The 23,517-nt window shown below is 41.0% G+C and overlaps 1 protein-coding gene across 1 annotated transcript; it reads left to right on the top strand.

Moving 5' to 3' along the window:
- The first annotated feature begins 1,016 nt into the window (after positions 1-1,016).
- Positions 1,017-22,704, top strand: dcbld2 (discoidin, CUB and LCCL domain containing 2). Its single transcript, XM_037686568.1, has 15 exons — positions 1,017-1,119; positions 4,893-5,117; positions 6,250-6,387; positions 11,198-11,249; positions 11,336-11,408; positions 14,738-14,871; positions 14,975-15,015; positions 15,145-15,360; positions 17,381-17,505; positions 17,675-17,813; positions 17,900-18,034; positions 18,114-18,207; positions 18,279-18,328; positions 18,397-18,510; positions 21,099-22,704. The coding sequence occupies exons 1-15, from the start codon at positions 1,017-1,019 to the stop codon at positions 21,515-21,517; spliced, it is 2,058 nt and encodes a 685-aa protein (XP_037542496.1). The 3' UTR covers positions 21,518-22,704.
- Positions 22,705-23,517: the final 813 nt, after the last annotated feature.

Here is a 23,517-nt window from a genome sequence, read left to right as displayed (position 1 = left end):
GACGTCAGGTCTCGGGGGATAACTTTTCACAAGTAAGATGAACATATTATTGTTAGTATTTTGTGAATAGAATATTACTGTACTGCATTTATGTCCACCAGCTGATGTGATGTTCAGTGTAACACTATGTTCAGAACATGTTTTTTTTTTAACTTTATTGAACTACTGAACATACAGAACAAAAGAACACAAATAGAACAACAAATGACAATCTCAAATTACAATGATACATATAAACATATACAAATATCTACAATCATACCTCCTAAGGTCAACATATTCTTAAACGAATTATCATATCAACCATCATAAACTTAAATTTAGGTAATAATACTATTTGAGAGTTTGCAAATAATATAGTACAGTAAATTAAACAACTAACTATTTATCTAAGAATCTACATAATTACTAAAATAATTTGTCAGAGGGCTATATTATCTGAGCGAGGTGATCAGAGAGCTTTTTTGCTTGTGGTTTTTTAGCACTGTCTGATGAAAGTTTTAACAACTGGAGTTCTTGTTTGAATACAGACCATAATGGTTTAGACTTGCCATATCTGCATTTATGTATATAGAATTTTAATATTATGATAATGTTATTGACAAAGTATTCATCTTTTTTTATTTTCAGATACATATCCATATAATAAATTCTGAACGGAGGAGTCTTTGTTCATAGATTTGATGGATGTTCAGAACATGTAATGAAGCTGACTGAGATCTGATGTGTTTATATCTATGGACTCAGGTGTTCCATTTCCTGATGTGGAGGAGGAGTCTGGGTGAGGAGGAGGGGTCTGGATAAGGGGGAGGAGTCTGGGTGAGAAGGAAGTGTCTCCACAGATTAATCTCCTCCATAGTGAGCGTGTCTTGAACCACCAGATTTCTACATTAAAAGTAAAAAAAAAAAAACGAATTAAAGAACATCTCGCGGGGGAAACCAGCTGAGGATTTATCTCGTGTTCTTCTGTCCAGGCTGAGGCGGGGCAGCAGTATGCATTCAGACTGCAGGCTGCTATGGGCAGAGCGGTAATGGTGGGCAGGGGGCCGACAGGGGCCGGGGTCCTCGTCCTGTCGCTTCTCATCATCCTCACCGCCGAGAGCTGCCGAGCTCAGAAAGGTTTGTTCCTACACAGCTGCGGGCTCACCCGGTGTGACCACAGACGATTTAAAGTGTCCAGTCGCTGTTATTGTGTGCAGTAAACCTGCCTTACATGGCCGTGTGGACGTGGAGTTAACCCCGCTCAGGGATGCCCCACAGCGGGCTGTTTTCAGGCTAACAGACGGTTGGAGGTGAACCGGGCGAACCGGTTCTAAAACCTAGCTTTGTCCAGCTAACGTATCGCTTTGCTGCTTTTTTTCTCTCTTTTTGTAGCCGGATTTCTCGACGAAGCTAACACTAAAACTACTAAAAAGCTCATTAAATGTAAATATCATTGTGTGTTTACACCAAAGTGTATCAAAAAGGTAATATTTATTTATTTATAAGCGCTAAACTCAGGTAGCAGTCCAATGTAAACACGTGTCAGTTTATTGAACACTGATGATAAAACATAAATGCTCTCAATATTGAGGCTCTGAGTCCACTTTGGAGATAATGTGGCCTTTAGTTGAGTATAAATCATGCAGTTGTTCAGTAACATGAGTCGGTGTGTTTTTGTCTTGTTCATCTGGATCATGTCCACTGAGAGGCTCTTGCATAACTCCAGACCCTCAGAACATCCACTTTAGCACCATGAAGAGTGGCTGCAAGCTCTGAAGGCCATAACATCAGAAAACACATAACCACTGAGCTATCTGACAATTTACAGCCCATCAGAAACGCATAAGCACGAACAATGCTGTGTTAAATTAAGATTTAAAGCTTTTAAATGGTTTCAGGGCTGACTTATGTAATGCACTTATTGAAAATAATAATGCTGTGCGCTGAGCTCATTGTTTTGGCAGGAATCGAATGTCGATGGGACAAAAACAAATGTTAAAGGTTTGCTGAAAGTTATAACCATTTTTTTTAGCATATAAAGTAACAGATAAAAATAAAAAAATCAAGTAGTTCCCAATTTATCCAATCCGTTATCTTTACCTGCATCCTTTTCGGGTCGCGGGGTCACTGTGCGAGAGGCGGGGGGACACACCCTGGACAGGTCTCTCAGGTCCATCACAGGGACACATGGAGACAAACAACCATTCACACTCACTCACACCTAGAGACAATTTAGAGTTTCTAATCAGCCTAACATGCATGTTTTTGGTCATGGGAGGAAACCGGAGTACCTGGAGAAACCACGCATGCACGGAGAGAACATGCAAACTCCACCCAGAAAGGCCACCGGCCGGGATTTGATCCGGCGACCTTCTCGCTGAGAGGCAACAGCTCTACCAACTGCACCACCATGCCACCTACTTTTTCAAATTAATAACACTTGAATATTACCTTCAGCTCATCGTGCCAGATGTTGAAGTCACACTTTGGCTACGTTAGAAGTATCTATTAAGAACTAGTTGTTGACTCCACATTGCAAGAAAATAAGTACATTTTCCACAAGAGTTTCACTGAATTCTGAGTGTTTACAACCAGTCATCCAGTGAGCCATGTGACTGTGCTTTGAGCAGCTAAATGTGTGCACAGCTTGCAAAACTGTTCTAGCCTGTGCATATTATCTTGTTGCCCACCTCCATCCACATTGTACCCTGGTATTTCCCAGTTTTTATGTTTTAATTTGCTGAAGTACACTTTAGAAATAAAGATAAGCTGATTTAGATAAGTTTTTTTCATGGACAGCATGGTGGTGGAGTTGGTAGAGTTGTTTCCTCTCAGAGAGAAGGTTGTCAGATCAAATCCTGGCCGGGGACCTTTTCTGGGTGAAGTTTGTATGTTATCTCCGTGCATGTGTGGGTTTCCTCCCACAGACTAAAAACATACATGCTAAGCTAATTGGCAACTAAATTGTTCACATGTGTGAGTGAATGATTGTTTGTCTCGGCCTGTCTGGTTCTGTGATGGATTTACCTGTTCAGGGTGCACAGACTTCTGGACATGGGCACCAGTGATCCCAGTGACTCAGAAAGGAAGAAGCTGGTAAACATGATGGATAGCTTATTGATTATTGACATGGCTCTTAGATTTGGACATTTAGGGCTGCACAGGAGCCGTAGAAGACGTCAAAGCACAGCTCTAATAGTCTCCAAATGTTGCAGACCAGTGAGATATGGCCAGTTAACTATGCAGTGAATCTATATGCTTAAGGGAGGTCACAGTTGCACTCATTTCAATAGTAGTTTGTTTAAATGCATTGTAACAGTCTTGCTCCCATCAACATCAGAGGCTTGTTCAGATGTCTGAGTCGTCTTGTTTTGTCTCGTAAGCAAGGTCAGTTGTGAGCTGGTGCACGTTTTAAAGTCTAATAATCTGTTTTACATATTGAACTGGTGCTGACTCACCATTGGCATCCTCAGTCAATTGAGTGTGGACAGGAGGATGATGCTAATGGACACTCAAGAATCTAAGATTTTTATTAAATATCCTTCCAGCTTCTAACGTTCAGAAATGCACAGGAAATGAAGCCCCTAATGAGAAAATCAAGACAAAACTTAAAAAAAACTGATGGAGGACTGCTAAGGAAGCACACGGATAGATCAGCCAATCTGATCAATGCAGTTCATTGTTTTAAGCCCCTGCATTGATTAAATGTCTAAAATGAGCCCTCAGATGGAAACTTTGTGTGCAATTTGATCACAACAGGTGGAAAATATAGAGCTCCAAATCATTAAACTTGTCACTTTGTATTCACATGTTGTACCCAGGCATCACTGATGAGGGTATAAATCATCTACCATCACCCAAAGATACATTAGGAAACAAAACATTGGCACATCATTTATTTGAAAACGTATACACACGTCACTGTTAAGGTATATATCAGCAGGTATCAGTCGAGTCTGAACCAAAACGACGGTGACTCGGAACACACCTAACTACTTTTGCTTATTAGTTGAAGCTTTTCAAATGATCCCAGGCAACTTAGTTTTATAACACATCGGAGAGACTTTTATCTGTACTCACTTTAAAAAAATCAATTAAAAATAGTTCTTCATATTTTATTCAGTTTATTTATATAACACCAACAGAAGTCTTCTCAGGGCACTGAACAGAAACATTCACAAACAAACAAAAGCCAATTACCGGTAGTAAAGTTCTCTATCTAAGGAAGCAGCAGGTTGTGTTGAGTCTTCACTTGTTCGCAGTCTCCCATCCTGAGCAAACACAGTGGCAACAGTGGAAAGGAAAAACTCCCTTTGAACAGGATGAAACCTCCAGCAGAACCAGGCTCAGGACGAGCGGTCATCTTCTTTGACCGGCTGGGTTGAGAGGACAGGAAGGAGAAACAAACACACACAGAATGGCAGGTCCAGATGTTGCTGCAGGTGTACCTGAAAGACAAAAACACATGTCAAGGATAGAAATGATTACAAATACAAAACAGGTTGAACAGAGGAAGTGAAGACCGCAGCAGAGTGAAGAATGTGAAGACTGTGGTCAGTTTGTCCTCCAGCAGTCTAAGCCTATAGCAGCATAACTAAGGGATAGCTCAGGAAACCCAAGTCAACCCTAACTATAGGATTTATCAAAAAGGAAAGTCTTAAGTCCAGTCTTAAAACTGGACAATGTGTCAGCCTCATGGACAGAGTTGGTTCCACAAGAGAGGAGCCTGAGAACTGGAAGATCTTCCTCTCATTCTGCTTTTAGTACACAATTAAAATGAACCACTTTCTTTTTCACCTTTACAAATGCTCAAAATGTGTCAAACCGTAAACCAATTGAACAAAAGTCTTGGTTTGCACTTGTTTGTCTCCCCCCTCTTCCTGAATCTGTGTTTTTATTCTGCCCTGCAGGTGATGGCTGTGGCCCCACTGTGCTCGGCCCCAGCAGTGGGACTCTGTCCTCTTTGGGTTATCCAAGAACGTACCCTAACAACAGTGTGTGTGAGTGGGAAATCACTGTGCCCCGTGGAAAGAGGATCCACTTTCGGTTTGCTCAGCTGGACATAGAAGATGGCGACTGCCGGGTCAACTACCTCCGCCTCTTCAATGGCATTGGACCAGAAAGGAGTGAGATTGGTGAGAGAGATGAGCGGGCACCGGATATTGAGTGTCAAAGTCCAACAGTTTCCTAAAACTAATGCTCCCTCATCCTTGGCTGGTATTCAGCAGCTTTTTTGTCTCCTGTGTGAAAATGTGTCGTCATCCTAATATTTACATTGTCATGTCACTTCATGGAGTTTGTCTCGGCTGTAGTTTCTACAGCTAGTCTTGATTGGAGCCATTAGTGTGGGCTAAGATCAGTTTGAATGAGCTGCAGCCTCGAGCTCTCCCAGCTTAAGCTTCTTGCCAACTGGTTTTTATATCTGCAGAGTAAAGTTATTAAACATATCTGCCTCATGGAGATATTATAAAATGTGTATTTCCTTTAGTTAAAGAGTAATCATATTGGATTATTGAACACTTGCTCTCAAAAGGTACCATCGCTACTGTACAAAGTGTTATGCTGTGGTTGTTTGATTTGCCAAACATTTTTATCTAAAGTAAGATATTTTTCTGGATTGAGTGCAGTAAAGCCCGATGTGCACTAAGAAGTGAATATAAACCCATTTATTACTACTGTCCATTTATTATTATTACTTTATTATTTACTATTTCGAACAAAAGTGAAGAAAACGGATGGAAACGGCTGACCTGCGTGTTATCTGCGTTTTAATTTAACTTGCACATTGGAACATCTCGTGCAGTTGTAAAGTTTGGAGCTGCACATTCTAGTTTTGAATGGATAAAATTTCCCAGAAGTAAAGCGAAACGTCTTCAGTTACAGAATATAATCCAGCTGTTCAGTGTTTTATTAATATTTGTCATTCATTTTTATTTTAAGAAAGCACATTTGTCAAAAAGTTACTTGGATTCCTGTCATAACTCATAACTGCTTGCATGTATAGTTGTATTTATTTATTTTTTAACATTGTTTACCATTTTCTCAATAAATATCTTAACCCAAGTTTATTAGCATCAGGATCGGAGCAAACGTGGCTGCATGCACCGGTAGTAAAATGGGGAAAGTGGTGCTATTGTTATAGTTTGTAGTGCTTGTTCAAACATAAAGCAACAGTTGTAATTTTCCCAAATGTAAATAACCTAAAGTAACTAAATAGGTTTTGTCTTTAACCAGTGTTGTTTTTTTTTGGTCATGTGTGGTTAACAGTGAAATACTGCAGTTTGGGTCTAAAGATCAACGAACAAGTCGAGTCCTCTGGAAACCAGGTCACAGTCCAGTTCATGAGCGGGGTGCATCACACTGGACAGGGATTCTACATGTCCTACTCCACCACTGAACATTCAGGTACGCAGACTCTGAGCAGACCTCTTTCTGCAGATCATCTGTCAGCTCCAGTCTGCAGCACCGTTCATCTAATTTAAGGGACCTGAGTTACATTTCTGTTTTGGCCCGGGGGGGAGGTGGGTTGCCTCAGTGATTGCATGTGATTGTGTTAGTCACAGCTGTTTTCTCTCTGTACCCCTGTTTTTCTTTTTTTTTTATGGGTCTGAAGTAATTATATTGTCCTGGAAGGACTCGCTGATCTGTAACATATGGGTTTGTGTAAAAGTTGGCAGGTGGTCACAGTTTCTTCATTTCTCTTATATCATCTTCGTGTTCTATCACAGGAACTTTATTTCTTGATCAGTTTTCAGTTTGTGGTGTTGGAGAGACATAAATTGTTGGTACCAGATATTTTTCTGTCAGTTCCCTTCCTGTTTGTGACATAAACAACAGCCACGACAGTTGACGCTTTTTTTGATTGAAATGTCGTGGCCACTTTTGCCACATTTGAAACAACTAAATAAGTTTAGGGATGCATTTAAAATCAAAACACTATATTTTTGTGCATAACTACAGTTAGAAAAATTTACAACTATTCCCTGTTCAAAAAAATGGAAAACCAGATTTTCTTTCCTCCTCTACAATGTACAGAAAACAATAATCGCCTCTCGTTTCTGATAGTTAATGAAACCATAATGTACACATTCTTTGAGTTACACTGACTTTAATTTTAATTTTTTACTCAGATTTTAAAGACAACGAGGTCCTGGTACGGTTCAATTTATACTGAAAACCTTTAGTTTGACAGAAATAAGAGTAAAAAAAAATCTCATTGGTGTCAATATTAATTACTATTAGTAGTGTCTCATTAGGATGTGGCTGTTGAAGACTAGAAGTAGAATCATAGGAGAAAATAGACAAATGCTCCTTCAAGACTTTTTTTTTTTTTTAATACTTTATTTATAATTAATCAGAATTAAACAACTAAGGCAGACACACATAAAAAAACAATAATAAAAAAAAATATGACCAAACAGTCAAAACAGTCGGTCAGCCTACTGCTGTAGTGATGAAAAAGGATAAAAATCCACCCATCAGTCCAAAGTGCATAATCAAGCACAAGACTGAGTCAAATGGAACAACGGGCTGTTCAGGAAACAATGTGTTTCAAACAGTGCACCATAGAAAGCAGAGTATTAATAAAACATGAAAGTAAGAAAATTATGATAATGACATAAACAAATCAAAACGGATCCAAATTATCAAAGCTCCTTGAAGTCTCAGAGAATTTTCTGTGTTTACAACCAGTGAACCGCTTGGCTGCATTTAGAGCTTTTTGAGTTTACACCTGAAACTGTATCCTAGACTTAGCACATTATTTTAGGGATGCACAATATTATTGGCATGGTATTGGTATCGGCCGATAATAGTGTTAAAGTTAAATATCAGCCATACCATCAAAATAACTCACCGATATTAAAGGCACTGTTTTTGTATGACAACCCAGTGGCAAGGACGCCTGCAGCGGCAGCACAACGTGATGACGTCACGCGCGCCTACCTGATCTGATCACAGTGGAGAGGAAGATTTCAAAATGTTGGCAGTGTGGAAGTTTTTTTATTTTAATTGAGGATGTCAGATTCCAAAGACTTATGGACTACACTGAGCCTCGCTACATCCTCCCCAGTCGTAGATATTTTTTGCCGTAGCCTTACCTGAGTTACAAGCCGTCATTTCCAACGTCATTGAGAAGCTAATAGCTGATAGCACTTGGGTGAGTTTTACCACAGACATTTGGACGTCAAGTGTTAGCCTCGTTAGCATGATTAGTCTTACGGCACAATGGATAGACAAACACTTTGAACTTAAAAAGGCTGTCCTTCATGCACAAGAGAGCAGAGGATCCCACACTGCAGCTAGGAACCTGGAACAAGCCTCCACAAGTGAGACGGCATCGCAGGTGACTAATGCTAATAAATAATATTTAACACTTTTCATTTAATATAAGTTAAAGTGCTATGCATATGGCTGTTACTGAAAACACTACATTGCCAAAAGTATTTGCTCATCCATCCAAATTATCGTAATCAGGTGTTCCCATCACTTTCATGGCCACAGGTGTCTAAAATGAAGCACCTAGGCATGCAGACTGTTTGTACAAACATTTGTGAAAGAATGGGTCGCTCTCGGGAGCTCAGTGAATTCCAGCGTGGAACTGATAGGATGCCACCTATGCAGCAAATCCAGTTGTGAAATTTCCTCGCTCCTAAATATTCCACAGTCAACTGTCAGCTGTGTTATAAGAAAATGGAAGTGTTTGGGAATGACAGCAACTCAGCCACAAAGTGGTAGGCCACGTAAACTGACGGAGCGGGGTCAGCGGATGCTGAAGCACATACTGCAAAGAGGTTGCCAACTTTTTGCAGTCAATCACTACAGACCTCCAAATTTCATGTGGCCTTCAGATTAGCTCAAGAGCAGTGCACAGAGAGCTTCATGGAATGGGTTTCCATGGTCGAGCAGCTGCATCCAAGCCATACATCACCAAGTGCAATGCAAAGCGTTGGAGGCAGTGGTGTAAAGCACGCCGCCACTGGACTCTAGAGCAGTGGAGACGCGTTCTCTGGAGTGACGAATCACACTTCTCCATCTGGCAATCTGATTGAAAAGTCTGGGTTTGGCGGTTGCCAAGAGAACAATACTTCTCTGACTGCATTGTGCCAAGTGTAAAGTTTGGTGGAGGGGGGATTAAGGTGTGGGGTTGTTTTTCAGGTGCTGGGCTTGACCCCTTAGTTCCAGTGAAAGGAACTCTGACTGCTTCAGCATACCAAGACATTTTGGACAATTCCATGCTCCCAACTTTGTGGGAACAGTTTGGAGCTGGCCCCTTCCTCTTCCAACATGACTGTGCACCAGTGCACAAAACAAACTCCATAAAGACATGGAGTCTGGTGTGGATGAACTTGACTGGCCTGCACAGAGTCCCGACCTCAACCCGATGGAACACCTTTGGGATGAATTAGAGCGGAGACTGAGAGCCAGGCCTTCTCGTTCAACATCATTATGTGACCTCACAAATGCGCTTCTTGAAGAATGGTCAAAAATCCCCATAAACACACTCTTAAACCTTGTGGACAACCTTCCCAGAAAAGTTGAAGGGTGGACCAACGTCATATTGAACCCTATGGATTAGGAATGGGATGTCACTTAAGCTCATAGGTGAGTCAAGGCAGGTGAGCGAATACTTTTGGCCATGTAGTGTATGTGTCACCAGCTCTTACAGCTGTTACACAATTTTTGTAGCAAATAAGCCTAAATAAGAGGACAAAGGAAAGTATATAAAAAATATTGGTGTCAGTTATTGTTCAAATAAGTTTGAACATATCGGATATCGGCCAAAAAATCCAATATCGTGCATCCCTGTATTATTTTATTTACCATCTCTAACTTCATTGCACCCACCTCAGCATCCACTCCACTGTTTGAGAACAAATCAACTGGAGTACACTTTTGAAATGAACACTTGGTCCATATTTGTATTAATTATTTATCATCTGTGTGGGCTTTAGACCTGAACGTTCAACACCTGTGCGTCAGATGTGAGGGAGAACTCTCTAGAGCTGCAACATTTTTGAAAACTAAATTGAGAAGAGTTTGAGATGTCTACAACAACTCGTGTTTTGAGGGAACATTTGTCACATGCATATTTTTGAACGTTCCAAATTCGCACAACAAAGCAAACGTAATTGCTGCAGTTTGTTCCCACGGTTACAGCCCAGCGAGGTGCTGCCTTCACTGTAGACACTTCTGGGAAGTTGGCTTCTGGAACAGATTTAAAACATTTTTTTAGTAGGAGTGTTGTTGCAAAGTTTTAGCTCTTTTCAAGTTGTTTTTTGTCATGTGGTGAAATTGTAGCAACAAGTGAAGCCACAAGAAATGCTGGGCAATGACGTGTTTTGCAGAAGAGTAACTACTTAGTCCCGGTGGTCATCTTGAGTCACACAAGACCAGCTGCTTTTCCCTCCACACGCGTGATGAATGTGCTTTCATCACTCGGCTGAGCGTAGGAGTACAGTACAAAGTGCATCAGTCACCATGGCAACCTGAGGTGGTTTGGGTCATTTATTAGTTTTTTTTTCCAGTTCGACTCGTGTTGTTTCCAGATTACAGTTGTTTTTGTAAACATTAATGTGGTCAGGACAGAGTTAATTTGAGTCAAAATGTTCAAAACTCAGATTTTAGCTTCTCAAATTTAAGCAGCACAATTTAATTTTTATTCTTTGTGATGGACTGAATGTGTGAAGGTTTTGATTAGATGTAAAAAAAAACAAGTCATAGTATTTGAAACGAGGAATCCAGCTGGGCTGCATTTTGTCGACCATTGTTGTCGTATTTTTTTTTTTTTCTGTCTGTCTGCAGGTTGATGGCTTCATCTTGCCACATGTTACAGAATCAGTATTTTATACAGCAGAAAAATACGACCTAAATTAATTCTGTATGTGAGCTCTCTGTGCAGCTCAGGCTAAAAACAGACTTGTGTGCAAACGGCCCTTGAAAGACAAATGGGAACCATTGTGGAATGGGAATCTTTGGAGGAATAAAAGTGTATTTTTCCAACTTGTTAGGCTTGCAAAACAAAAATATCAGTTTCTTTATTTAAAAATAATTCTTAATATGTTCAAAAGGTATTTGTGGATGCACAAATGTCAGAGTTTGAGTTTGTTATATGAGCTATCTGTAAGAGACATGGCGGTTGTTTTCTGTTAGTTTGGTTGTTGTGCAGGATTGTGTAGATAAACCAGTTCTGACGTTTGTTTGTTTTACTTTACAGATTTAATCACTTGCCTCGACAAAGGAACTAATTTCCCCGAGGCACAGTTCAGGTGAACAGCGATTGCTTTGTGTCGATATTTGTGCAGGGTTCACACTTTTGTGTATTCATTGCATGTTTGTGTGTTTGTGTTCTCAGGAAATACTGCCCAGCAGGCTGTTTGACAAATACAGAGGAGGTTTCTGGAACAATACCCAATGGATATCGAGAGGTGAGTCGTAGTCTCCTTTTCCTCTGGTCAGTATTTGTCCTGGATCAAACAGGCCCAGTTCCCTGACCCGGTCCTGGTCTGATGACCTCACAGCACCCCTGCTGTGCATGAGGTCACAGGCGCCGAGTCTCTTGCTGATGACCTCATTTGGAGTTTGAGGGTTTTTGTAAAAGGAGGAAGGGGGTGGTGTTGCTGGCAAACAGGAGGACAGGGAGGAGTCCTGGGGTGTGCTTCAGGGAGTGCGGCGCCCCACAGGACCAGAGGAGGGGCCGGGTCACTGGGTGAAAGGAAGGTTAGATAATAGTTTGGCTGAAAATAATAAGCGTGTAATTCAGTCCAGCTGCAGGAGGGTGCCGAGCAGAGCTGTTCAATGAGCTTTATTTCATTTTATCTTTTGCAAAGAAAAGAATGAGTCCGTGCAAATCAAATGCTTCATTTATGCATGCCTGTTTTTCATTTTATTTTTATTTGTTTCTGTGCCTGAAATTCATTCATGCAGCCGGTTTAGAGGGTGTGTTCATCCCTCCAGAACTTTGGTTTCAGTCTGCATCCATGACCCCACCCAGATCACAATCTTACATCGTTTTGTCTCTCAGTATCTTATACTTTTTCCTTCTACGTCCCAGTTATCTATATATATATATATATATGTGTGGTGGTGGGGGGCTGGGGGGGTATAGTTTCCTGGGTCTTGTGATTTGTGTTAGTGGTTTGTGACAGTGTACTTCAGGATGTGGTGTGCAACGTTTGGGAAGTTACGAGAGAAGCGTTGATTGCTTGTGGCAGCCTTTGACTGTGGCGTTTGTGTGTAAATACATGTACACTGAATGTGCTCGTCAGTCTGCGGCTCACCAGTTCTCCCACAATCTTCTCAGCTGTGGATTCCAACGGGGCTCTTTTTACCCGTAGTAAAATTTTACTCGAATGCAGCAGCTGCCGATTGGAAGGAGCGCGTCGGAGTGGGGTTTTTGTCAGCTTCTCAGTCCGTGGCAGCAGGTTTGGACAGGAATGCAGCGGCAGTGAGTCATTCCCATCAGAGCCTCGCTGTATGTCCCGTACAGAAAGGTGACGTCGTCCTGACTCATCAGCTTTTATCTGCCCGAGTCTGAAGGTTGAAGTGATCCTACTGTACAGCAGGACTGCCACTTCCTCACTTGGGGACAAATTGAATTTGCAGCACCATTTCATGAAGAGCACTTCCTACTGACAGGAAATTCCCTTGATAGCATTTTAATGCTTATCTGAACCTTTTGTGCATTTTACCACAAGTACAAATGTGCTGCTGAAGTTCCTGTTTCAGAGGCTGACCTTCTGTGAAGATTAAAGATGGTCCATTTTAGTTTTATCCTTTTAATTACAGCATGCGCGTTGTGTCCCAGGACTCTGTAAGCTGTCATGTTGACAGAAATTCAGATGTACGTCTGATGGCAATTGTTCAAAGTTGCTAAACTCCTGCAAACACAGTCCTGCAGCATTTCATGCTCAAAGATGGGGTCAGAACCTCAACTTCATTTTTTGAAACAAAGGGAGTTTAAGGTCTACATATGAATTGAATAAACTTTTAAAGTATCTGCCAGTGACATGTTTTGTCTCAACTGTTACAGAAAAATAGAGTTATCTGGGAGTCTTTGTTCACAAGTGATGGTAGGATTTACTGGTCCTTTCCAGTTCTCACCTATGACAGGGAGACGTGGATCAGGACCAAAAGAATGAAATGAACGTCCTCTGTAGGGTGGCCAGGCTCAGCCTTGGAGATAATGTAGAAGCTCTTATCCAGAGCCGCTGCTCCTCTGCATCAGAAGGAGTTAGCTGAGGTGGTTCGGTGGTTTGATTAGGATGTCTCCTGGGCACCTCACTCAAGAAGTTTTCTAGTATCATTGGGAGGAGATGCTAAGAAAGACCGAGAACTCACTGGATGGTTTTTGGGTTTCTCTCCTGGACCCGTTGTCTCTACAACCAACTACTGATGAGCAGGAGAAAATGAATGGATAACAAAAAGTAATGTAATTGTTGATAAGTCTCTTTGTTAACAAGTGAAGTTTCATTAGTTTTCAGACAACCACCTGAATATACTTTTGCTAAATAAAGATGCTCTCGTTACCACATAAGTTTTAGACATTTCTCTGTTATTACACACTTGATAAAAATAAATGTGCCATTAACAGTCTTGTGTAGACCTTGATGCCACAGTAATTCAATCAACTGACTCAGGTCAAGTCACATTTATTTATATAGCACATTTAAAACAGTAACTGTTGTCAAAGTGCTTACCAAAAAAAGATCGCAGCATCAAATATTAATAAGATATTACAGTATCATGAATAAAAGCATAAAAACATGAGTATAATTAGAAACAATGACATACTAAATCAAATCACCCTGCATTAAATGTCAGGGAGTACAGATGTGTTTTTAGGAGAGATTTAAAAATAGAGACTGAGGTGGCCTGTCAAATGTTGATGGACAGATTGTTCCAGAGTTTAGGGCCCATGACTGAAAACGCCCGGTCTCCTCTGAGCTTCAGCCTGGTTTTTGGTACGGCCAAAAGCAGCTGGTCTGATGATCTCAAGGGCCGAGAAGGAGAATAAGGATGAAGGAGATCGGAGAGGTATGAGGGTGCAAGGCCATTAATGCACTTGAATGTCAGCAGGAGAATCTTAAAATCAGCTCTGACACGCACAGGAAGCCAGTGAAGGGAGGACAGAACTGGAGTAATGTGCTCAAACCTGTGAGTTCCTGTTAGTAGCCGAGCTGCAGCATTTTGGACGAGCTGGAGACGTGAGAGGGAGACCTGACTGACCCCAGCATAAAGCGAGTTACAGTAGTCCAGCCGGGTTGTAATAAATGCATGGACTAGTTTTTCAAGGTCGGATCTGGACAGAACGGACTTGAGCTTAGCTATGTGCCTTAGCTGAAAGAAACAGAATTTATCTGCTTATTAAACTTAAAGTCCGAGTCTAAAACTATCCCGAGATCGGTAACGGACTGTTTTAGATGTGGCTGAAGGGAGTGCAGGTTTGCAGGATCAGTGACAGTGGCAGAGCTCGGGTTAAACACAATGACCTCAGTCTTCTGATCATTAAAACTCAAGAAGTTCACAGCCATCCAAGCCTTGATGTCATCAAGACATTTTTGTCAGGTGTTTGGAGCAGGACATATATTTGTTTCCTTTCTAAGTAAACTATCAATAATACAGTTCTTGTCTCACATAAATGGCTGCCAGTCTGTTTAATGCAACGTATTTGCTGTGAAAGTCTGTTGCTCTGTGTTACAGAAGTGTACAGAATCATAATCTGTATTTATCGGTCCCTTTTTTCCTGTTCCTGCAGTCGTCTCCTCTCTGCGCTGCAGCAGTTCATGCAGGTGTGGTGTCCAACGCTGAGGGGGGGAGGATCAATGTGGTTAGCAGCAAAGGCATCCCTCACTATGAAGGCACACTGGCTAACAATGTCACTTCCACTGGGTAACACGTTGAGACACTGCAGGACACAAACCTGCCTCACACTCAGCGTCTGCTTTGTTTACTCGGAGTCAGTCGTTCACACTTTGTTTCTTCTTGTTCTCAGAGGAACTTTGTCAAACAGCCTTTTTACTTTTATAACAAATGGTGAGTCTTATTTCTCTTTTAATCAACATCTGTAAAGTTTTTCTGGGAAAAGGCCTGATGTGAGCGACTATGAACACACACCCCTAAAATAGGAAACAAAAATAACCGTATGTGTATTTGTGCCTTCAGGCTGTTACGGAACGCTGGGCTTGGAGTCCGGTGGTGTTGCAGACACTCAGCTCAGTGCCTCATCTGTTGCCTCATCTGTGGGGGACTGGACCGTCACCGGTGTGTGGGGACCGTCGGGGGCTCGCCTTAAAAAGACGGGACTTCCCTGGGCACCTTCACAGAGTGACCAGCAGCAGTGGCTGCAAGTAGATCTGAAGAGGGAGAAGAGGATCACAGGTACGCCATGTGAACAATTCCAGGATTATTCTTTTTCAAGGATTCAAGGTTCTTTATTTGTCGTGGAACAAAATTATGTATACAGGGTCCCAGTTACATCCAACAAAAGTATTAAATGTAAAAGAAAAAAACAGTAATAAGATCTAAAATATGAAATAAGAAAAACATTTGTAAATATACGCTAAGCCCGAACTTTCATAACAGTTACTGTTTTAAATGTGCTATATAAATAAATGTGACTTGACTAACAGCATAAAAAACAAACACAATACCCTGAACAGCAGCACAAACATGAGTCTGTGAGCAGATGAGCATGAATGAACACAGCAACGTGAAACAGATCAGCAGCAACATGAAAGATCAGCAGCAACATGAAACAGATCAGCAGCAACGTGAAACAGATCAGCAGCAACGTGAAACAGATCAGCAACAACGTGAAACAGATCAGCAGCAACATGAAACAGATCAGCAGCAACATGAAAGATCAGCAGCAACATGAAACAGATCAGCAGCAACGTGAAACAGATCAGCAGCAACATGAAACAGATCAGCAGCAACATTATGTGATTTATTCACAATTATAATTCTGGTTAGAGATTCATGAGTCTAACAGCCTCAGGGTAGAAGCTGTTCCTCAGTCTAGTGGTTCTACACTTAATGCTCCTCGACCTCCTTCCTGAGGGGAGCGGGACAAAAAGTTTGTGTACTGGATGAGTGGGGTCCTTCATGATGCAGGTGGCCCTCTTCCTTTTAAATGGTTTATTCAAAAACACTTGTGTAAATTACAGTTCCTCTGTATGACTTTGATGATGATTTAACAAGTTCTAGTAACAACAATGAATCCTCCATGTTTTGAACACTTCAGAGAATAAATTCTCATGTCTTTGGAGGTTCTGGTTGTCTCTCTGGTGTAACTTTCACCCTGAACGGGACACCATGTTTTATCTTATAATAAAAAGAACTACTAGTCAAATTGATGAAGTCAAGTACACTTGTGTTTTGTGCTTTTATTTAAGCTCATGAAACTACTGTATTTTGTGTCGTACATGTCGCACCGCCCTATAAGTTGCATCAGTCCAAATATGTCTAATAAAGTGGGAAAAAAAACCCATAAATCTATTTCTTTGCTGTATACGTCTCATCTATTGTGCGTCACCGCTGACAACCTGGAAATGTGGGCCGGTGTTGTGCCAAAAATTGATTGGCTGCCAAATGGTGGCCGCAGGAGTGTGCACGGGAGAACTATAACAAGAATTGAACAAGATTAACACTTAAAAACAATTGTTTGTTTGCTCAAAATTATAGTAAAGGTGTGTCTCAGTTGAACTTTTACTTGATAAATGCACTTTGACGGTCAAATCAGCTGCATTTCAAAAGTATTCGCTGCCTCGGTGCTCTGGGAGTGCGCTGAGGGAGGAAATCAGGAAGGAGGGATGCTATGCATTTCTTCGAAATTTAACGAGATAAGCACCTAAAACAATTATTTGTTTGCTCAACGTTATAGTAAAGGTGTGTCTCAGTTGAGCTTTTACTTAATAAATTCACTTCAATGGTCAAATCAGCTTCGTTTCGCCGGGGCGGCGCAGCGAAATGAAGCTGATGCTCCAGGCGAGCTGGATGAAGGTGTCAGGCTATGGCAAGCCAGTTTCGTCATTAATAGCCACTTGTACCTATGACATGACACAATGGCATGCCATACTACTAGAGTGCCATCAAGCAGCTGAAAATGGTAGTATTCAATAATTTCAGTCAGAATGAATGCAAACGGTCATATCGCAGCCAAAAATTGTTTTATAAATATGGAAAAAAAATCCATAAATACGTCACTTCAGTGTATAAGTCGCAGGGCATGCAAATTATGCAAAAAACTGCAACTTATAGGCTGAAAAATATGGTGGTATGCAAATCTGACGAGTATGAAGCGTCAGATGTGACTTTCAGGCTGTGTAGCCTCCAAGACTCAACTGTGCAAGAGTTCAGTCAGGATTCATCACTTTGCTTTTTCCATTCATCCCTCCAGGTATCATCACCACAGGATCTACCCTGAGGGACTACCAGTACTTTGTTTCAGCATACCGGGTTCTGTACAGTAATGATGGCAAACAGTGGAACATCTACAGCGAAGCAAACTCCACACAAGACAAGGTGAAATTAATAAACTATAAACAATAAAAATGGCTTTCCTGTTAATTAGTCTTTCATAAATGGTTATTTTTGAAGTTCAGGGCTGTTGTAGGCAACACTTATTGACAGGATATGGACTGAGTTTTGTTTTTTTTCCCTCTGCTGCAAATAAGATAATTTGTTCTTATAGATTTTCCAAGGCAACATCGACTACCTGCACGAGGTGAGGAATAACTTCATCCCTCCGCTCGAAGCCCGTTACGTGCGGATGAACCCCACCTCGTGGCACCAGAGGATCGCGCTCAAGCTGGAGCTGCTTGGCTGCCAAGGTCCTGCAGGTTAATGACGTCTGTTCACGGCAAGGAAACGACTGTTTCGAGATTCAAAGATCCACTTGTTTATTTTTCTCGGACAGTGAGGTGGACCAGATTGTCCATCCCTTCTCGTAATTCTCCACATCCTGCGAGTACAAAACGCCCACCTCACCTTGGTCAGACCACACACATACCAGACATCAGAAACACAACTATGCCTCCTCTCATTGGCAAAGGTAAGAGAACTAGCTGATTGGACCTTTTTATGGCGATATTTGTCACACGATGATAATTTTTTAGCATCTTTGCTCCTAGATGTGGTGCTGACAGCAGTTCTCGTACCCGTCTCGGTCATGCTCATGACAGCTGTGATCCTGACTGTGGTTTGTGCTCGCCACTGGAGGAACAAGTATGAATCCTTCTCTTATCCCATCACCTGAAGCGCCTCTTCTCTGTTATGACCTTTTTCTGTCCTCGTAGGAAAAAGAGCTCTGAGGGAGCGTTCGATCTTCCTCACTGGGATCGCACAGGTATGTCATGGTTCTGCAGGATGCCTCTCGTAGGTTGCTCTGTACTTCATGTGGCTCATGTGCTGCAGACTGGTGGAAGAGCATGAAGCAGCTGCTGCCTTCCAAGATGGTGGAGATAGATGATTCAATTCGGTACAGCACCGGGAGAAGTGCCGTACCAAGACTGCATGCTGAGCCAGCAGGTAGGTGGGCTCCAACGTGTCTGTCAGAAAAATAACTGCAGGGCAACATTTATTTTCTGAAACCAAGTTGCCCCCTGCTGATCAGAAGTTTCTTTGTAATGACGATCAATAATCCATCAGTGGCATCTTTTTTTCACTCTCAGTTGGTTTAGATCAGTAGAATTCTGTGATTCATGCACAATCCCAAACAGCTACAGGTAAACACCCAACCAAATGCTTTGTGTTGCACAACAAATGAGCCCAGTTTAATAACTTTTGTAATCTGGTTCACAGGAGAAACTCGACTGTACAATAAACTTATTGTGTGAATGTTGATGAAGCAGTCACTCTGTTGTGGTCCAGTTTTCTTCTGTACCTTTGTTTGGCATCTTTCTCGTTCCACAATTTTTGTGCTATTTCAGCAAATCATCAACTCGTTCAGAAGGGTGCTATTACTTTTGGTATTGGTGCAACTTTAGCTTTTTAAAATATTTAGTCTTTTCTGCCACTTTCCTCTTAGAAAATGAATTGAGCTCATTTTACATTCTTCATATCTTTAGATCTGTTTACAACCTTTTACTCCTCTTTTCACATTTTGCTCTGCTTCAGCATCTTTCAGCTTCCTTCTGTAAATGTAAACCTTTTTTTAGCTACTTTCAGCAAATTTCAGCTGTTTTGTGATCCTTTTAGATTCTTTCTGCTAACTAAAACATTTTTGTGCTTCTAACCTTTCTAATTTCAGCTTGTTCTTTCAGCTTATGTCTGCAAGTTTCACCCTTTTCTGCTGTTTCAGCTACTATTTAGCTGTTTTTATACTAGTATTAGCTTTTTCAGCTAACTCATAATATTTGGCACTCATTTAAACCTTTTTCAGCCTAATTCAGCAAAAAATATTGTCTCTCCACTTCTTTCTTGTAATTTCTGCTTCTTTCTGCTTCTTTAGCTACTTTTCATCAGGGTTTTTTTGTTTGTTGCTAATTAAAAAAAATAATTAAATTCAGTTTATTTACCAGGGTGTATAGCACCAAGTCACAACAGAAGTCATCTCAGGGCAGATAATTTCCACTTTATTATTATTATTTTTTACAAATGTCTGCTTCTTTAAGCCTAATTGGGCAAACGTGTTCTTTCTGCTTCTGCAAATTTAAACTTGTTCTACACTTTCAGCTACCTTTTTTTAGCATTTTTAAGCTAATTTCAGCTGTTTTCAGATAAATTCATGCTTTTTGTGGTAATTTCTGTTATTTTCAGACTAACTTCTTTCTGCTTGCAGCTTTTTTTCTGCTAGTTTAAGCTTCTTTTTGCCTTTTCAGCTATTGTTTGTTCATTTCAAGCATTTGTTTTAGCTAATTTCCTAAATGTGCTCATTTCTGCTTATTTAAACCTAATTCATCAAATCTGTTCTTTCTGCTTTCTTTTCTTCTGCAATAAGCATTTTTGCAGGAAATGCATTCTCTAGTTAGAAGTGTTAAAACGTCCCTCGTTCTTACTGTGCTAAAACAACAAAAAGTGACGCCTTTTATTTTGCGTTGTAAAGCAACAAAAGAAGTTTGTATCTTTGTGATGAAAAGAGTAAATTATACATTTTCATAATCCATGTGCTGTAAATGTAGTTTCTACTTAGGACACCGCTGCGTACACTTGCTCTTCATGTTTTAAATGTGCACAACGTTCTGAAACAGCTGGACACTGATAGTTTTGTGCCGGTGTTTAAGTAAATGTGTTAACTTTGACTGACAGCTGTTGAGTAATACAAGGCAGTGTGTTTTTGGGCTCTGACAAAAGATTAATGTTGTGAATTTGTTTCCAACTACTTGTGGTGCGAGCTGTTGATGCATAATGTCCACACACCAACGATCATATGGGAGGCACGCTGCTGCCGTCTACTACTGAGCCCTTAGGGCTGCGCAGCAAAGTGATTTAGCAGTATTAGGCAGTATTTGAGAGACTGTGATGAAATGGCAGTAATAATAACAACGGTAAAGAAACATTATCATTCAGTTTCCAAACCCTTTGTAGCAATAACATCAATAAAATAATTTACCTAGCTGAGACTTGCTAATTTGCCTCGTACTCAAAATTTTTATTTTGTGCTTCAAAATAACAAACTACTTAATTTAGCATCTCCAGCAAAAAATATTGTATGTATTTGTCAATAAATTTAGATGGTAATGGGTTAACATGACTATTTTTTGATCTGTTAAATTGTTTTTCACAGCTAATTGGTTTAGGCTGATAACTACAGATGTATGAGGTAAAAGTGGGTTTCTTAAACACTTTAGGTTTGTGATTTTATGCTTAGCATTTTTTATACCTATATTTGTTTCAATAGCTCCATTAATTAATCTATCGTTTTAAAATCAATATCAGCATCTACTGTACAAGTTCATCCTTTAAGACCAAGCATTCACGGTCGTAGGCAGTAGAAGCTTCTTCAGATCCATCTACTGGAGTCCTTGGAACCTGACTTTGCAAATGTGATTTTGATAGTTTGACGACAATTTAAGGTTCTAAAAGTAAAAAAAAAATTGTTCCAAGCTGTGAGACCTTCTCTAGGAATGTTTAAAATATGACACAAATGATTGATAGTTGTTTATTTATTTTTTTAGAATATGCCCAGCCACTGGTGAGTGGAGTGACGACGTTGGGTGCACGGTCGACCTTTAAACCGGATGAGGGTCCTGACCCAGGGTACACCGATCCAAACCTGTATGATGCCCCCGTCTCATCAGATGTATACCACTCTTATGCAGAGCCGCTGCCAGCTTCAGGATCTGAATACGCCACTCCAATCGTGGTGGACATGGGCTGCCACCCGTCAGGGGGGTCTGCTCTGAACCAGCCCTCCACAGTTCGTAGTTTCAGAGGGTCCGGGCCCACATCCCTGCTCGCACAGACGGACAGTGGCCAGTCTGATGGGTCTGTTTATGACACGCCTAAAAACGCCACTGAACAGACCGCGCCCACTGAGGATCTGACCTACCAGGTGCCTCTGAAAGGCACTCATAAGGCAGCGGGTCAGAGCTGAAAAGTCTGGGTGCACATGGCTTTAATCGGACCCCTCAAGCCCATTGGGTAGAAGCTGAGGCGTGCGCCTGGGCTGGAGTTTTGAACGAACACTACCTTAGCTCCGATGAGTCTGGAGATGTCTACGTCGACTGAACGTTTGTGCAGACACGAACTGCGCAGTGCCTTTACAGTCCTATCACTGAAACAACGATGAATGTGTTGGTGCCGGGCGCGAGTCTGACAGGAAAAGGAGGAAGTGACTACTAACTGATAAAGACTTTGACCCTGTTCTGTGATGTTCGTCAGTCTCGCATCTTAAACTGTGATTTCCATTCTCTTGTTTTTATTCTGATGCTAAACCATAGCGACCATTTTCATTTCACCAAATTTAAGCATTTTCTCAAAAACCTGCATGCTCTTTTCTTTGACAACTCCTTCCTACAGCTCTTGCCATGGTACGTAGTCTTACATTGTTCTGAAGCGTGACTTGAATGTTTTCTAGTTCTTGTAATTCCATTACTGCAATCCTGTTAGGTCAAACTGTAAAATATTTATTTGTATTTCACATCCTGCTGATTAACGAGCGACTCCATCACTCCCCTCCTCTGTTAGCAGAGCAAAGCTCGGAGGCGGGAGGTTGTGAGAATCGATCCGGTGAACTTTCCAAAGAGAAAAGACATTTTATAGATCTGGAGACCAAATGTTGCTTTTTCTGCGATTCAACAGATTCAACTTTGACAATCGTGCCAACACGAGTTACAGAGTGAACCGTCTTAATTTCCTCCAAGACAGGTACAGCGGATAAACATGTTGCAGCTGTGATCATAGTTCGTCCTCATGATTGTTATTGCATGTGTCCACGTGCATCGATGTCTGTATGTGCACTAAGCTGTTTGAAAATGTCTGTAGTGTGTTTGAACTGGTTTCTAGCTGTGGAGGATCGTCTGTTGCACCAGTAAACTGCATTCCTCTCCTGCACGCCCCGTGGTACTGATCCGACTGAACACGGGGCAGCAGGAGTGTAGATGGTGGGCAAATGTTTAAATCTGTACAGAACAGCCTCCAGAGGTGTTCAGACCGCTGTACCACCGTCATGTTCAGCGACCAGGGAGACTGATGTACAGTTTGGATGCTCCCTGGTTGCAAAGGGTGTAAGTGTGCTGCTCTCACTGATTGAAAGAGGAATAAAGAGAAGTTTTATTACAACCTCAAGCGTTTCATTTATCAGTTCCACATCAGAGTCAGGATGATGTACGAAGTGAAGGTTGATACTTTTGCTTTATTACAACAATATAAATATTACAGTAAAGAATGGTATGCATCATCAAATAAGTGAGAAACGATTGAAAGCGACACTTCAGAGCTCAGTATATAGATATATATATAGTATATAAAATGTTTTGAAATGTAAATATCTTACCTGTTGCTGATGGCTCTGAACGGCCTCGGTTTCTAGAAGTGTTTAATTCTGACCAGATCGATGAGCTAACTGCTGCTGCGTGTGGGGCCGAGAACACCCGGTCATCAGTTACTCCAGATATTTTGTTCCTGACTGAAGTGCTACAGCTAGCTGCTGCTGCTGCCAAAGTTTGATGTGACATTTTTGCTTTTAGACTCGTCTTAAGACAACAGTCCACAGACGAGTCCTTAGCTTGTTGATCCAGTCAGAATTAAATAGTTATTCTAAGAACTAAGTAGGATATTAATAATTCAAGTTATTGTTCTTCCCCAAATGAACTATACTTTTAAATTCTGGTGCCAATGCAGCATTCAATGAAATGGTTGAAATATATATTTTTAAGAAAAAAACATAAGTTGATATTTTAGGACATGTTTGTTATTACCCCAAAAGGGAGATGATGAAAATCTAAAAATGATAATTTATAAAAACATTAAATTGACTTCTGGATTTCCTGCTGTTTCTTGATTAATGTTCCAAGGTTCTTTGTCATTCGCATTACATGTGGTACATGAGTACACAAACTTGTGTACTCAAGGTCCCAGTTACACCCCAAAATA

The sequence above is a fragment of the Nematolebias whitei genome, chromosome 13 (genome assembly GCF_014905685.2).
Source record: "Nematolebias whitei isolate Nwh7 chromosome 13, NemWhi1, whole genome shotgun sequence".
NCBI classification, from domain to species: domain Eukaryota; kingdom Metazoa; phylum Chordata; class Actinopteri; order Cyprinodontiformes; family Rivulidae; genus Nematolebias; species Nematolebias whitei.
Note: the sequence above shows the minus strand (reverse complement) of the source record. Positions and strands in the feature narration are given on the sequence as shown.